At 30.8% G+C, this 16,069-nt stretch overlaps 2 protein-coding genes across 3 annotated transcripts in view; both read right to left on the reverse strand.

Annotated features, from left to right (window-relative positions):
* The window catches only part of LOC136979076 (damage-control phosphatase ARMT1-like), a 29,148-nt gene extending 17,667 nt beyond the window's left edge, over window positions 1-11,481 (reverse strand). Inside the window, exons 1-3 of the mRNA XM_067274982.1 lie at window positions 11,389-11,481; window positions 11,142-11,247; window positions 9,136-9,371 (exon numbers count right to left, since the gene is read on the reverse strand). Coding sequence (XP_067131083.1) covers window positions 9,136-9,371; window positions 11,142-11,247; window positions 11,389-11,438 — 392 coding nt within the window. The 5' untranslated portion in view covers window positions 11,439-11,481. The remainder of the gene's footprint in view (window positions 1-9,135; window positions 9,372-11,141; window positions 11,248-11,388) is intronic.
* On the reverse strand, window positions 189-3,932 carry LOC136979077 (uncharacterized). 2 transcript variants are annotated; one of them, XM_067274983.1, is made up of 2 exons: window positions 1,769-3,932; window positions 189-402 (listed from the first exon to the last, which is right to left on the reverse strand). In XM_067274983.1, exon 1 carries the CDS (start codon window positions 3,808-3,810, stop codon window positions 2,509-2,511), a length of 1,302 nt encoding a protein of 433 aa, XP_067131084.1. In that variant the 5' UTR covers window positions 3,811-3,932; the 3' UTR covers window positions 189-402; window positions 1,769-2,508. The 2 variants fall into 2 exon arrangements, with proteins under 2 accessions (XP_067131084.1, XP_067131085.1); XM_067274984.1 differs by having other exon boundaries at window positions 1,726-3,932.
* Window positions 11,482-16,069: the final 4,588 nt, after the last annotated feature.

Genomic DNA, 16,069 nt, shown 5'->3' on the forward strand with positions numbered 1-16,069 from the left:
ATAGGTGTAAGTTTACAGTATAGCTTCTCTAACAAATGTATCTAATTTATTGTAAAATCTTTTTATTTTTACAAAATGGACAATCAAAATACAGAGAAACTTCTTAGTATTAATTCTCTTTTTTTCAAAATACAGATAATTAGAAAATAAAAAATTAATTACAATTCACAAAATAGAAGACCTATTAATGTAGTTTTAGCTTTTTCTCCTCAAGTGTATTTATTTTCATTTCAATCTCTTTTTCTTCCTTTTCATGATCTTTTCTTAACATTTTCTTGTGTTGTTTTAAATCCTTAAGTTGTTGTGTAAGTTTTCTTTTTTCTTCAGCTCTCAATGCCTGCTGCTTCTGAATATCTTTTTTCTGTTGCAGAGATGCAATATATCGCTGTCTAGATCCTCTGACTGTTAATAACATTTTCTGGTCTATATTTATTTGATCAATAATTAAACCAGTACTGGAAAGATAAACTATTAAAAAACAAAAACCGTAATGTTTCCAGCAATAAAAACTATTTAATAATAACGTTTTCGACTGTTTTAAACAGCCATCATCAGTTACAACGAACTTAAACAAAAAAGAATGCAGAAAAAATAGAACACAAGCAATACAAATATTTAAAATTCAAAAATAATTCCAAAGTAAAAAATGCCGTCGTATATTAGAAACTAACAAAACTGCGCATGCGCTAAATATCGTAGTAAGAATAAAAATAAAAACAAATAACAAAAATACTTCCGCAAAAATATTTCTATTACAAGAAAAGAAACGTTATGCATTTCGGTAAAACGACTTCCATGCCGTGGATAAAGCATCTGCATCCCTATGGTTAATGCAACCCGTGTTAACGTGGGCTTTGTATATTTCCAGCTTTTCTAGATGTTTCAGCATTTGTTTGTTGGTCGTGGCCCTAATAATAGATGCTTTGTCCCAATGAACGTCGACATCTTGATGCTTAGCGAAAGCTGCTAGCACAGTAGAATCTAAGCTCTTATTGATGGAGTATCTATGCTCCTTAAGCCTCTGCTTTAAATGTCTCATAGTTGCACCAACGTATACCAGATCTGTGTTAAATCGGCGATCTTTTAAAGGTATAGAATATACCCCCGTCTTAAAACTCTGGTTTTCTTTCTTCTTGTCGTTTCTTAATAATCGATATACTGTAGGATTACGTCGATACAACACCTTTATGTTGTTATTTCTGGCTACTTTCTTAATCATCGTGTGCAAGAATGGAAAATAATTGAGAATCACTTTTCTTCCTTGATTCATAGGAGGAAGCTGCCGATTTTTTGCCTTCCGAAATTTGTCGATAAGCCCATCAATCTCCTTACCCCGATATCCGTGTTGTAATGCTGTAGTGCGGATGTAACCTAACTCCTTGTAGGTGTCAATAACACTGGTGCAATGTGTGTGAGCACGTTTGATCCAGGCATGAAAAGCTGCATACTTAAAATTCATAGGATCGAAAGAATTTTTTGGTATAATAATGGGCTGATAGCTGGGTTTTCTATAAACGTCCGTCCATATTTGACCCTCCTTGCTTTTGTTAGTTTCTAATATACGACGGCATTTTTTACTTTGGAATTATTTTTGAATTTTAAATATTTGTATTGCTTGTGTTCTATTTTTTCTGCATTCTTTTTTGTTTAAGTTCGTTGTAACTGATGATGGCTGTTTAAAACAGTCGAAAACGTTATTATTAAATAGTTTTTATTGCTGGAAACATTACGGTTTTTGTTTTTTAATATTTATTTTGATCAATACCACCGGCAAAATGGATCCCATCATAAACTAAGCGTTGAGCAACTAAACTTTCTTCCTTAAGATTTTCACTCAACAGTGATTTGTTAACTGAAAAACCACTCTCAACACTTGCATTCCCATGTGAGAAAGAAAGAGAAATTTTGATAATAGACCATAGATCTTGCAGTTGCCTATCATCCTTCATAATTTCACAATAAAATGTGTCCAGACCATCATCATCACTCCTTTCAGATATGAAGTCCTCAAACTTTGTAGAATAGGGGTTTTATGGATACTTTATTGCAGAGTATATTATACTGTTCTTTTGCTTTGACAGCACATCTTTCATCAATCCTGTTTGTATCATGTAGAATCTCCAGTAAAGCATTGAAATACAATTTTCCAACATTTGATTGCATTTTAATAATTTCTGGGTCTAAGCTGCTCAAAGCCTTCACACATTTGTACTTGACAGGTCCCTTCTCAATAATCTTTGGTGTCATCACTTTCAGCACTTTTTGACAATCTCTTAGAAAACACAGAATATCTTTATCGCTTACTTTCAATTCTTTTAAAACCTTTTTTGCTCCAAAACCAATATCCAAATTCTTAAGATGTACCAAGTTTTCATTAGCATTTAAATCTATTTTTAGAAACTGCTTGTCGGTGACCCTGTCATTTTTCACAAACTTTCTCATCAGATTCATTAATAATTGAACAACTGCTTTATAAAGATAAGGTGCAAGAGGTTTGTTGCTCTGAAATCAAGTGAGAAAGCTCTCGCTTTGTGTACATATTGACCAAAAAAATAAAAGTTTAACTTTAATAAAGGGATCATTGAGTGCCTGTCTCAAGAATGTAGCCACCTTGCTGTCTTTCAACTTTGTACTGTTGTTTATGTATGTCTTCACAGATTCAATAACTTCTGCTGCACGTTCTAAGCACTCTCCATTCTCCAACCACCTTGTAGAACCAAACTTTTTGGAAAACAATCTGCTTCCACTTATAGCAATGTATTCAGCACGCCGAGTGGGTGAGTCTTTTAGCAAATAGTACAAATTCCGTAGCAGTGGTAACAAATTCCAATCTACTACTTTAAAACCAGCTTTTACAGCACCATGGACTACATGTAAACCACATGTTCCCATTCTCACAAATGATTTACCAACATTCTGTGTCTCCATGTGATCTTCTAATTTATTCAGAAAACTTATGTTTACATTTGGTCCATCCATACAGATATGAAGAATTTTTGCTAGATCAAGATGAGTGTCTGAAAGGCCATTGAGAAATGCAGAGAGAAGATCATCTGCTGTAGTATGATCCAGAAAGACGCTATTTAAATATCTGGTCATAACCTTATCTTTACTCTCATCCCAGTATTTTATCACAAGATCCATTTGAGTTCTTTGAGCAACTTTGTTTAGTGATTCGTCAAAGGAGATAGTAATATTATCACAACTTGTAACAGCATCAATCAATTTTTCTCTGAAATAATGGGCTAGGCCATAATTTATTATATAGGAAGCTTTATCTGGACCCAATTGAAATTGTGTGGCTATAGCACTGTCAGGAAACATTTTTTTGAAAATGTTTTTAATATCAGAGCATGAATTGAGTGACATCTTTTTCTTTACAACTGCCAATGCCCAAGTTATCTCTGCTTTTATTACATCATCTTTTATCACAAAAGGCGTCAATGTGCTGCTAAGAAATGTTGATTTGGTGAGAGACTGTTCATTAATGATCTTAGATCTATCTTCCACAACAGAAGCCGTTTCACACACATTTTGTTGACTATTAGAAGAGTTTGAATTTGTTGGGGTTAAAAACCTTACCAGCGAAGTTTGTTCCGACTTCAATCTTTTTATTTCAACATGACTAGAACTATTTGCATGGGATATTAATGCACGCTTTCCCATATTGCTTAACGAGAAAACTTTACAACAAATGCAGCAAAATGCTTTTGTATCATCATCTTTTACAGTTCCTAACCAGGAATTGAATTCTGGATGAATAGCTGGATCTAGCCATTGGAGATTAAACCTCGTTTGTTTCCGTGCCATTATAATTTAAAAATGTAGAAAAACACAAACCTCGAACATTATTATTAAAAGACAGATGAACCAGATCAGATAGCAATGTGTAAGACTTGTTTTGTCACAATACTAAGTACAACATTCAAACGACATCCAATCCGCATCTGCATATATATTAATTAAAAGTAGTGTTGCCAACCAACTCAAAATTCAAATTTACAGCTAGACATTTTTTAATAAAAATACTCAAATCATACTGTTTCCATTAGAACTGTTTGGTTTTTTTAGCTAGATTGTTCATAAATCCACTAAATTAGCTGAATTGGCAACTCATTAAAAGAAAAAAAAATGTTCTGTTGCCGCCATTTTGATTTCGGTTTCGATGTAAAGCCAGAGTTTTAATAATTATTTTTAATAATTTTTATTCATTATTTATTTAATTTTGCATTAAATTTCATCTTTTCATAAAATTTTCTTAATAATTCAGACAAAATTTATTTATTTTAACCCTTAATTACAATTCTTATAATTATTGCAAATCATATCACAAACCATCTTTCTCACTTTTATAGCAAATTTTAATTAAACGAACTAATGTTATAGAATTTAAATAAAATAAAATAAATACAGAAATAAACATCAAACGAAATTACAATTATACATTAATAAAATATAGAAGTTCAGCGCATAGAATCGTAACTATAAAATCTCGTTCTTTTGCAACATAACTATAAAAATAGTTTTGGTGTTGTTTCGCACTAAGATACTAAAAAGTTAAAATACATTTGATTAATTTTTTTATTAAATTTATCAGCTTTTTAAATTTATAATTAATTATAAGCAAGTTAACATTGGTTAAACTATTGGATTATCTAGTTCACTGTTTCTCAACCACCGGTCCGTGGAGATTCTTGATCGGTCCGCAGAGAATTTTTACCGCTCTGCATTAAAAATTTTCTTATTGAAAAAAATAGTGATAATTTAATAAATAAAAATTTTATAATGTATAAATGTTGATGATAATTTTACAATTTACTTCTGTAGTAATTCTTTAATATATAGTAAAGTTTTTTGTTAAAACACCACCGGTCCGCAAAATTTTTTTCACAAATTTTATCGGTCCGCAGGCCAAAAAAGGTTGAGAAACGCTGATCCAGTTGATTTTCAAAACTATAACTACAGTATATCTATTACAGGTATGATCCCTAAATTTGCCAAAATCAGTGGCTATGTTACCCAACATCATTTCTGTTAAACTAATTATTAAATTAGTTGAACAGAAATGAATTATTAAACTATGTATCGAAGTTGCAGAAATTAATGGGAGAGGGGGGAAAATATGCTTGCAGTACAGTACTTTCAAGGAAAATTGTAACAACAAATGTAAAAAACTACTAATCAGCACCAGCATTTTACTGTAAATGTCGGGTAGCTATTTATAGTTTTTTTTATGTTGTACACTAATGTTTTAAATGTGAAAAACAATTAAATTACCGATTTTTACTGATCTATTTAGCTATTTTGAAGTGAATATTCTAATAAATTACGATCTCAAGTTTTAAAAGTTTGTAAACTAATTTTAATTAGTTATTTTTATTCTAATTAACAAATTTATCTTTTTATAATCGCTGAATTATTAAAATTAAAAACTATTACATAATAGTAGTTTATCCTGTTATTAATCCACAACTGTAAAATTATATGGCTTCAGAACGGTGAAAAAGCCATTTCGGATTCTGGTATATTTTCTTATTAAAGATTGCAGCATTACTTCTTGCCACCTGCAGATGGCTACGCTTGGTCAGCCATATTCAGCAAACAAAATCAACGAGGCAGCTAAGGAGACAAATTCCCTGACTTTTTGACAATTTTCGATAAATTCCCTGACTTTTTGACAATTTTTGACAAATTCCCTGACATTCCATGACTTTTTCCGAAACCAATGAAAATCCCTGACTTTCCAGGTGCGTAGGAACCCTGTATATAAATAAATAAAGTATGTAATACATATAAATATGTTTGTTAATTACAGAATTGTTCTTTTAACTCTTTCTTAAAAAATATTATTGAAATTTTACTGGGTAGATGATCAATAGAAAAGAATGGCAATTTTTATAAAGAAAACAAAAATTTTATATTTTATCTATTATTCATCTCTTATTTTGTCAGCTGGATGTCTGGCACCCAGTTAGTGGTAGCCCAGTTGACAACTGCTCACTTGTCTGTCGCCCAGTTGACAATGACCGAAAATTCTTCCAAGAATGGAATTAAAATGGTGGCTCATCAATTGCCAAGTAGATAAAACCACCAATCATAGGTATTTAAACCTTCATTCATACTGGACCAACAGGCTGGTCACATGAAGGTTTCTGGGTTTCTTTTATGTTTAATAGCTAAATATGAGCAACACTATGGAAGATCATCCAAATGTTGCATTGTGGTATACTATCAAATGATATGGAATAAAAATAGCACACATCTCCAGACATCTCTGTAAAATTACATAAATTATGAAAAATTGTTTGTTTTTCATATTATAGTAAAACCTTGATTATACATTTATCACATTTATAAAAGGTTTTGAAAGGTTTTTTATTTTATTTGAAAGGTTTTTTATTTTATTTGAAAGGTTCCAGCTAAGTCTCATATAATCTAACATTATTTTCTTTCATTTATTTGTTTTTTCACTTATACATTTAATTTGTCAGTTCCAACACCACACAAAAATTTGCTTATATGTTTTCCTGGTTTTTACTTTTACTAGATTGAAATAAAATATCTTTCAATAAATTGGGAAATTTAGTTCTGGGTTTGTTTACATTTCTCACCCTTCAATTTCTGATTGCTGTCTTTCATAAAGTGGCCCTTCTTCAGCTGTGAAAACTGTGGGTAGTCATAAGAAAGATGTCATTTTTCACTTTAGGAAAGGAAGCAACAATTAGAAACAGTTAGACAGTTTTAATTGTAGAAGTTTAAGAGAATTGTATAAATATGAAGCTAATTAATCTAACAATCCAATGTTAATGAACTTTGAAATTTAAATTGTCAATAAATTTCATTTGTTTGTAATTTAAATTTTAAGTTAGAAATTGATTGTTGATAATTGAATTAAACAGATTTTCTTGGATTCCTGCCCATTTAACATTTGGAAATTGAAATTATGTTTTGAACTGACCGGCTGGAAAATCTCAACTGTAAACAATTTCAAACTTAAATTTGAAAATTAAGCCTTCCAAACATTTTAAATTTCATGCTGTGATTGGTTAGAGAAAAATTCATTTATTAACAGTGACTTTAAATGTAGTATAAATACACAATCTCTAGTTTGCATCTTTACTTTCCAACAAAGTTTTGCACCTTTCATTTCTTCCACTTCATTTATATTGTAATTTTAAGATCACTTACATTCACTGTGTTTTCCTCAATATTTAGGCTAATAAGAATGGCTTCACAAAAATAGCAACATGAAAGTATGGCTAAAAAATTTGTTACTATTAGAAGAAAACCCAAAGATAGCTCATGCAAAACTGGCTAAAGAGTCAGGTATTGCTGCATCTACTGTAAATAGCAATTATTATTAGCATTAAAAAATTGAATCAAGTACATGTAACTTCATCCAGCAAGTACCAGTACTTCTAAATTAAAATTACAAAATGATAACACATCCTCCCATGATACAAAACATAAAAATAGAATTTTTTCTTGCAAATTGCATTAGTATCCTTCAACCATTAGATCTTGGCATCAGGAAGAATTTTAAGACCTACTACAGACAATTGTTTGTACATTTTGCTATTCTATTGGATAGATATGGGAAAGGAGAAAAGAAACTAAAATCCATGTTTTACAGGTTAGTACAATAGATTTAATATTTTTATTGTACTGAAAATTGTAGTACATAGTTTTAATTTAACTTTTAGGCATTAAATTATTTTGCATCCTCATGTAAAGGGTCACAGTAGAGACAATCAAGGACTGTTTTCTCAAAACAGGTTTTTTCAAACAAAGTCTCAAATTGACAAGAGAATAGCATGACATTGGGGTCACTGATTTTGATCAAACTCAGAGGTTATAGTATATTCCCAATGACTGACATGTGCCAAGCAGTAGGGTAAAATACTCAAAATTAAATGAGAAAATTGAGGTTTAAAATTGCAAATTACTTAAAAATCTTTAAAATTTCCATCATTTGTAGAGTTGCTGGTTGCTCAGTGGGAGTGCACTAGTTTCATAATTGTGAGGTTGATGTTTCGAATCTTTGTGATAATGTGAATATTTTTTCACTAAAACTATCATTTTCACTTTATTCTTGGTACTTTTAAATTTATCAGACAAAAAAACTGATTTACCTTTAGAAACCTACAAATGCACAATAAACAAGGTAATAAAACAATAAATTCCACCTGTTTCAAGTAACAAGTCAATGTCAAAAGCAAGTAACAAATGCTATCTAATAATATTTATTTAAAAACAAAACACTTTCTGTATATTCATGTACAGTATGTACTTACTCTGATAACAAAGTCATTATTTAACCTAAATATGTCTGTAATTGCATCTTCATTCTCTAAAGAATGAAAAGATGACTTTGATATCTCATGCTAATATCAACAACATAGAAGTGTGTTCTGAAGAAGAATCACTGCATGACAAGATTACAATATTGTAAAAGAATCCTTCAAAATCAAGACCTAATTGTAACTGAGGATTCTTCATCAATTTTGGAAGTTGCAAAGGCAGTAGAAAAAAAAACACCAAGTGCTCTGATATTTTCAAATATGATACAGTACAAATGATTCTCCTCCAAATTAGTTGATGATGGAGAAGTGTTTTTAAACATTAATCAAGTTTGTTTTACCAGTGACATATGTAAATCTTATTGTAAAAATCTGCAAATATTCAATGCACACACTGAAGAAATGTTCTCTCTCTCACATGCCTCTATGACAATCATCATCCACAAAATTGTGCTCCTGGAAAGAACAGATCGAATAAAAATATCTTTTTTATTTAAAAAATTAGCCTTGAATAATGATAATTTTGTTTTTATCTAATCCTCTTCCCAAATAAATTATACATAAACATTAGTAACAATTATATTTAGTATTATATTCAAAGACATTTAAACTCAGCATTCAGCTGCAACACTATATCATTCATATGAATAATATAGTGCCTCTTAAATATAGATTCACTGGTCTGACTCATCTGTAAAGAAAAACAGTTTTCAGTTATACATTTTTTTCAAATCTCTCTCAAAAATGTATAACCAAGGTTTTACTGTATTTTAATACAACAAAGATAAAAATTGTTTACAAATATATGTTTATATAAATTAAATTCATAACTTGCCTCAATTCAAATGCTTCTCTTATCTTTCGATACATATAATTTTCTGTATATAGCCATTCATCCTCAAACCACTGAGGTGGTCTGTTTAACCTTAACATTTCTTTAGATAAATATTCATTCCAAATTTGAGCATCATTTTCATTTGTTTGTAACATAATTAGCTGTTTATTCGTTTGTATTTCATAACAAAGTTTTGACATATATCCGATTATTTGTTTTAATTCTTCTCTTGATTCCTAAATTTAACATACAAATTTATATTATTAATGATGTAATTTTATTTTAAAATATTTAAAAGTTTTTACTTTAACAAATATTTTTAAAATAATTAAATAATTTATATATCTGTCTAACAATTTTATTATGATATAGTAAGATCAGGAGGTGTTATGGTACTGACCTGAATTTTACTTCATAAGTAAGGAAGCATTTTTGCTGTGGAAATGAGTTGTGTTTTACAAAAGGCTCAATTTAATAAGAATTAGAACATATGCTTAAAATAGTTGAGCTTTTAAATTCTGAACAGAATCTTAAGAACTTAGTTATTAATGTCTGGGATAAAAACCTAATCCAGGTCTCTTCAAAAGATCACTTACTAAGAGAAGGAAGTCTCCATTAAGTAAATCAAAAAAATATGAAATGGATGCTAAAGATCTAGATTTAGAGGTAATGTTTAAATCTCAGAAAAGATCTGAAAATACTAACAACAATAATTCATCAAAATGTATTCTTTTGATACTACTGTAAACAAAATATTACTCTTGAACAGAAAGGAATGATTGATGAGTTGAATTTTGCTACAAGTATTGAAATTAATAGGAATAATGATCATCTTTAAAAAAAATATATTAAGAGCTGTGATAAATCAGTCATACAAATGCTTAACCACTCAGCAGTAAGGGACGTATATATACATCAAGGAAAATCGTGTGGCAAGTGGTGAGGGACATATATATCCACTAAATTCTTTTCGGGGTTTCACCAAAAACTATTGCAAAAAAAATTCACATAAAAAAGGAATTATGTAACAATAAAAAAAGACTTTTCTTTACTAGACATAACTGTTTACAAAACCTTTTTCCAAAACGATAATGAGAAAAATCGCGTGAAAAAATACTTTAAAAATTTCCCAGGTATATTCTCCACTACTAAGGGATAGCACCATACCTGACTATCCCACTGCAGAAAGGTTAACATGGACATATTTCATGACAATTGTGACTTTCTTTTAATGTTTTATCATTGATAAGCTCACTTATGTGTACATCCAAACAGCAGCTGGTATCTCATAAAATAAGTCTAATTCGTAACACACCTCCAATTGCCGTATACTGTTGGGCTATAATTTGGTAATAATAATTGTAAATTATTAATGAATTTGACCCTGGAGAGAGGTGTTATGATTAGATACACCTCCAATTGCCCAATGATATATGGCAATTGGAGGTGTGTTATTGCAATGTATCGGGTAGTTAAGACGTTTATATTTATAAGTCTAATTCTTATTTTTAAATAATGGTAGAGTAAGATTAATACTAAAACAACAAACAAAAAAATACTGTAAGTCTAAGTACAAAAGTTGTTTCAATTAAGAGAAGTAAATTCACTCCTTATAGTTGTATCTGATAATATAAGATTATTATTATAAGAAATGAACAACCAAGACAATATAAACAAAGCATATAGACAACTACCTGAACTGCATGAATCCAAACTAAAACTGAATAGATAAGATAATGTTACTACTTTAACTCTTTTTACTAAAAATACGTTCGTAATACTTTACATTGGTTAAAAATTTATTATAGTAACTATTATTTATGTGGCAATTTTAAAAAGACCTAATAATTGATAGAGCACTTAAATATTACTGAAAACACTTCTTTTTATTTTACCAACGTAAACTACGACATTATCTCTCTATTGTTTTTAATCTGCACGTCACAATGACACGCGTAATATAGCCAATTATGCGGCTGTTATATTACATTATATTTGAATCATACCTCTCCATATTGCTTGGCAATTTCATTTTTTTCTTGACACAAATAATCAATCACCTGAGTCAAAATCACTGGCAGACGATCTTTCGTAGTTACGTATGCAAAACTTCTATATTAAAAAATAAAATATGCAAAAGCTCTATCATCAAAATATTATAAATAAATATGACTCTATACGAGTGTGTATACGTGCTTATATAGTTTAGTGTTTTTAAATCTACTTTCCGAAAATAATAAATAATAATCTTACGTCGGATCTTTAGCGGTAAGTCTTTCCGGCAAATCTTTACGATCAGCCATTTTTGTTTATGGAAATAAAGTGTTGCCAGGTTGTAGGAAAAAATCTTCCATACAAATTTTTAAAAAAAATCCCTCTCATTAGAAACACAGAAACAGTAAGAAAAGTTTATTTGTAAAATAGTATCAAGTTCTTATATAGAAAATTGTGTAATTTGAATTGTGTTTTTATTTTATTACTTTGTCTTTATACCAACGAAATATAACAACATTCAACATCCGGCTAATTTTTCCAAACGGAATCACAGTTGTGCCGGAGAGACGTTCAATCTCGTTTTATTTTAACTCTTTCCATTCTATGGGCATTAAGAGGTTCTTCTTTTGGCAAAGCCCATTATTCTCCTCACCATCCACAAGCCATGGGTTTTGACGGCCGAGCGGCCAAGGTAGCAGCCTACTGCTCTGGAAGACCCGGAATCGGAAAATCCCCAAAGTTTTTTGAGGATGGTCCGTCCGGATATGTCGGGTCCTGTTCCTCACCACCCGACCACCCCATTGTGAGCCTGGCCGAACCTATAACGGGCTTGCTGAAAGAGGCCCTTTTAGTGCGCACAGGGCGGAAAGGGTTTTAAAAAAAGCCATGCTTTCGCAAGTGGTGATGTGACGTATCCGAACGGACCACCCCGAAAAATCCGAGAAATTTTTCAGGGGTGATCCTTCCGCATTGGATCTCGCATCCCCCAGAATGGTGGATTGCCATCTTAACCACTCGGCCATCCGACTGACTGCTCAATATAGTGATAAAATTCAGTATCTTTCCACATTATTTAGGCTACTATCTTAACCTCTTGGCCATCCGACAATTTGCTCAATCTACTAATAAAATTCAATATTTTTACGTGTTGTGGCAGCTCAAGGTCCTAGAATATAAGGTTATCTCATACCAAGGTTCTAGAATATGTTACTTCATATAGCCGGTTTAGCCATTTCCTGCCAGGTTCCGGGTATACGTCATCCGTAGTCGAGCCGTGATCGAGCGACTGCTTCGCTACAGTTACCGACGGAAGAAAATTTAGGAATTTCACTATTTTTGTTACTTTGTTGAGAGTTTTTAGACTCTTAATCTTCGAAGGTAAATATATCTATCGTTATTACTATTAATAAACATAATCACGATAATTATATCAATAGAACTTGTCGGAAGTAACAAAACTGTTCCTACAGCAATTTAATATTCTGTTGTAGTCTTTCTTTCTATAGAAATTACAGAATATGATTACAGATGAAATATATTTATTACTAAAATACTTTAAAATACTAAGAATATTTCTTTGTAAAAAGGGCTGGCAGAATTACAATTTAATAAAAAGTAAAAAATTGTCACCTGTGGACACTTTAAACTGTTTTGCATATTTGTGCAGAGGCATAGCCTCTAAAGAAAGATTGTCTCTGCAATGGAAATAGTTGTTTCTGGTGATTGGACAAGGCAAGCAGTGAAGATTGGACTAGTATCCATCTGTAATGTTTTTTTACTTTTTATTAAATACTAAGAATATTTTTCTACGTGTATAAAAATAGTATCTGCACAACGAAATGACGACTGCAAATAATAATCTGGCTGATAACAGTTTTAAAATAACTCGAGATGTAAAAAAAGAAATATTGTTAATTATTAATTAATATAACTTTCTTAAAATATGCATATTTACGTAAAATGCATAGAAATGCAAAATATAAAAATGTTTTATAAGTAGTATAAATTTATTGTAATGTTATTTATTTGTATAATAATTTTTATGTAAGAAATGTTAATACTACTTTTTTCTACTTCAGAATATTATATCTTGATTAGATATACTTGGGAAAATAAAAAAATAGCTAAATTTTATTATTATTTTTAGATGCCAGGAACAATGTGCTGTCGCAACTTGTAATAACAGCTATCATAAAACAAAGTTATTAAACAGGAAAGTTAGTTTTTTTAGATTTCCTAAAGATTCAATAATAAGAAAATTGATTCATAATTGTAAAAGAAAAGACAAATTCAATCCTGATTCTTGTTATGCTCGCTCTGATCATTTCACAGAATATGATTTTTGAGAGAAATTTAAAAGCCGAATTATTAGGTTTATTGGCAAAACCTAAACTAAAGGAAATTTCACTACCGACAGTAAATTTAGGAAATATAGAAAATGGAAATATTAATCGATCGAACCAAAGAAAGAATTGTTTATTAAAAAGAAATAGAAAAAAAATTGACAGGAAAACTTTTAGATGTAAATAAACGGGATAAACCAGAAGAATCTCTTAACAAATGTAATGATTGTAAAACTTTAGATCTTAATTTTAAATTAAAATGAAAATTCTATTTTAAAAACTGTAATAACAATAGAAAATTTTAAAAAGTTTGTACCTGATTTCTTTTAATTCTGTTTCTATGTAACACTTAATTTGTAGATATTGATATCAAAAATATGTTTATAACAAAAAATTGTTCGTTTCACAAAGTTATTGTTTTATATGTATGAGTAAATAATATCGTTTTCGGTACACGAGTATTAAAAATTAAAAAATAGACCAATATAATTTTTGGTTTTAAAAAAGAAGTCGTTTGACGATATACAGTAGAGCATCGATTATCCGACTTAATTGGGGACTGGGGTTGGTCGGATAACTGAAAAGTATGAAAAAATACATTATTAGTATAGTGTATTAGGCCTGGTTTAAATACTAGCCTCCTTTTCATGGTCGAGCCAGTGCTGCCAGCTAAAACATGCAAAAATTTAACAAAAATAACATTAAAGTAGCTAAGACATAACCAAATATTGTAGTGCCACATCACTAGCGGACATTTGAATTTCCCGACTAGAACGCGGTCGGTTAATCGGGGTTCGGATAATCGATGCTCTACTGTAAATTAAATTAAATTTATTAATAATTATATATAAATCACCTACGTAGAATTTACCAAAATTAATCTTTTTAGAAATTATTATTATTATATCATAAAATAGATAAAATCGATTTCATTTACAAAGTAGAAAAACGTATTTTAACTTCAACTTTACATGTAGAAATTACGAAGATTTGCTCAATATTACAGATTTTTCTTATTTATAATCCATTTTTATTTATATTTAATTAATTAAGAATCGTAATTAATAAAATATTAGCGTGTAATTAAAGCTGCAAACTTCTGATCGGTAATTTACCACAAGGACGTAGTAAAATGTTTTGTTTTGGAATGCGAATGACGTCAAATAAGTAACCAATGAGAAGCGTTTCTTCTCTATGAGGCAACCTTACCTTCTACGATCTTGGTGGCAGTTATGATTTTCGCATACCTATTGAAGCGGTTTCTAGCAGCTGTATAACACGTTACCATCATTTCAGTAAAATATCGCCGGATGGTAATTAAGTTGAAAATATTAAAACTCGAGCACAGTCTGTTGAAACTGGAATCGCCATTTATTCAGACTGTGCTCGATTTTCAACTCCGATATACTGGCCACATGCCGACCTTCCTCCTCGCCAACACATCGAAATCTTGGAACGATTTGTTTTCTGCACTAACCGTTTCGCCTAATTTCCAAGCAGTATGCTTCGGAGAAAAAGCCAACAGGCTAGAGTCTCCATATTAATACTAAAGAAAAAAAGAAAGAAAGTGGGTCTGACCGAACCCGTAATAGGCATAAACTAAGTATGGTAATAGACATGTCTCTTAGTTCCTACAGGCGCGCACTATAGTGTCCGAGTGGATAAAATTACTGAACACTGGTAGTTTGTAGTACGTGGGTTCGCGCCTCGCCAACGGGCTGGCCAAGTGGAGTTTTCCTGGTTTTTTTTCACGTCAGTAACGTCTAAAAGGGGCCAGCAATTTCCTCTAAAAGACCTGCCGGAAGACATTTCCACTCGGCAGATCGCCTATATGTCGCGTTGCCTTAATCAAGGGGTCACCAAACTTTTTTCACAGCGGGCTACATAACTGAAAATGACGAGCGCGGGCCGCACAACCATTTTGTTTAATATAGTATACTGAATACACAAAAAATAAAGAAAACCAACATTTATTTACCAATACACAAACACAATCGCTGCAGCAAACTCCTAATCGCTTTTCTTAGAAACTTCATTGGAGGTACAGTACTTACTCAAAAAGCGCTCTGACATCCAGTCTCAAAAATTCGCCGAATTTTTCATTTCACTGATTTTCCTAAAAATTATATTACTGCCAAATGTAAAAATCAGATTTGACCAATTTTAACATTACTTGCACTTATTTTAATTTTTTCTACATAGTAAGTTCATCTACAATCTATGATATTTCCATATAAATAAATATATTTTAACTCATCTGTGGCACTGTGCGGCGGCGGGCCGGATGAATTGACCTCGCGGGCCGTAGTTCGGTGACTCCTGCCTTAATCGAATAAAACCAAACCTCAGAGCAGAAAGAGTTTTAAAAAGTTACAATGTTAAAAATGTTGACTGTTCGTTATAAAATTAAATGAAAATAATAAAAATTCGCAACATCGTTAACTTTATTTATTATTATTTTTTAATATTGCAGAAATTTTAAAATAAAAATTTAGGTAGAATTGGCAACACTTAGCGAAAGATGATTAAAATTCGTTCGTAGTTTGAAATTGTACTTTAGGTTGTAGATTATAAAATTTTATTTAACCAGTAGATTA

This window comes from Centruroides vittatus, unplaced genomic scaffold, assembly GCF_030686945.1.
Source record: "Centruroides vittatus isolate TY-2023 unplaced genomic scaffold, ASM3068694v2 contig_577, whole genome shotgun sequence".
Lineage (NCBI taxonomy): Eukaryota > Metazoa > Arthropoda > Arachnida > Scorpiones > Buthidae > Centruroides > Centruroides vittatus.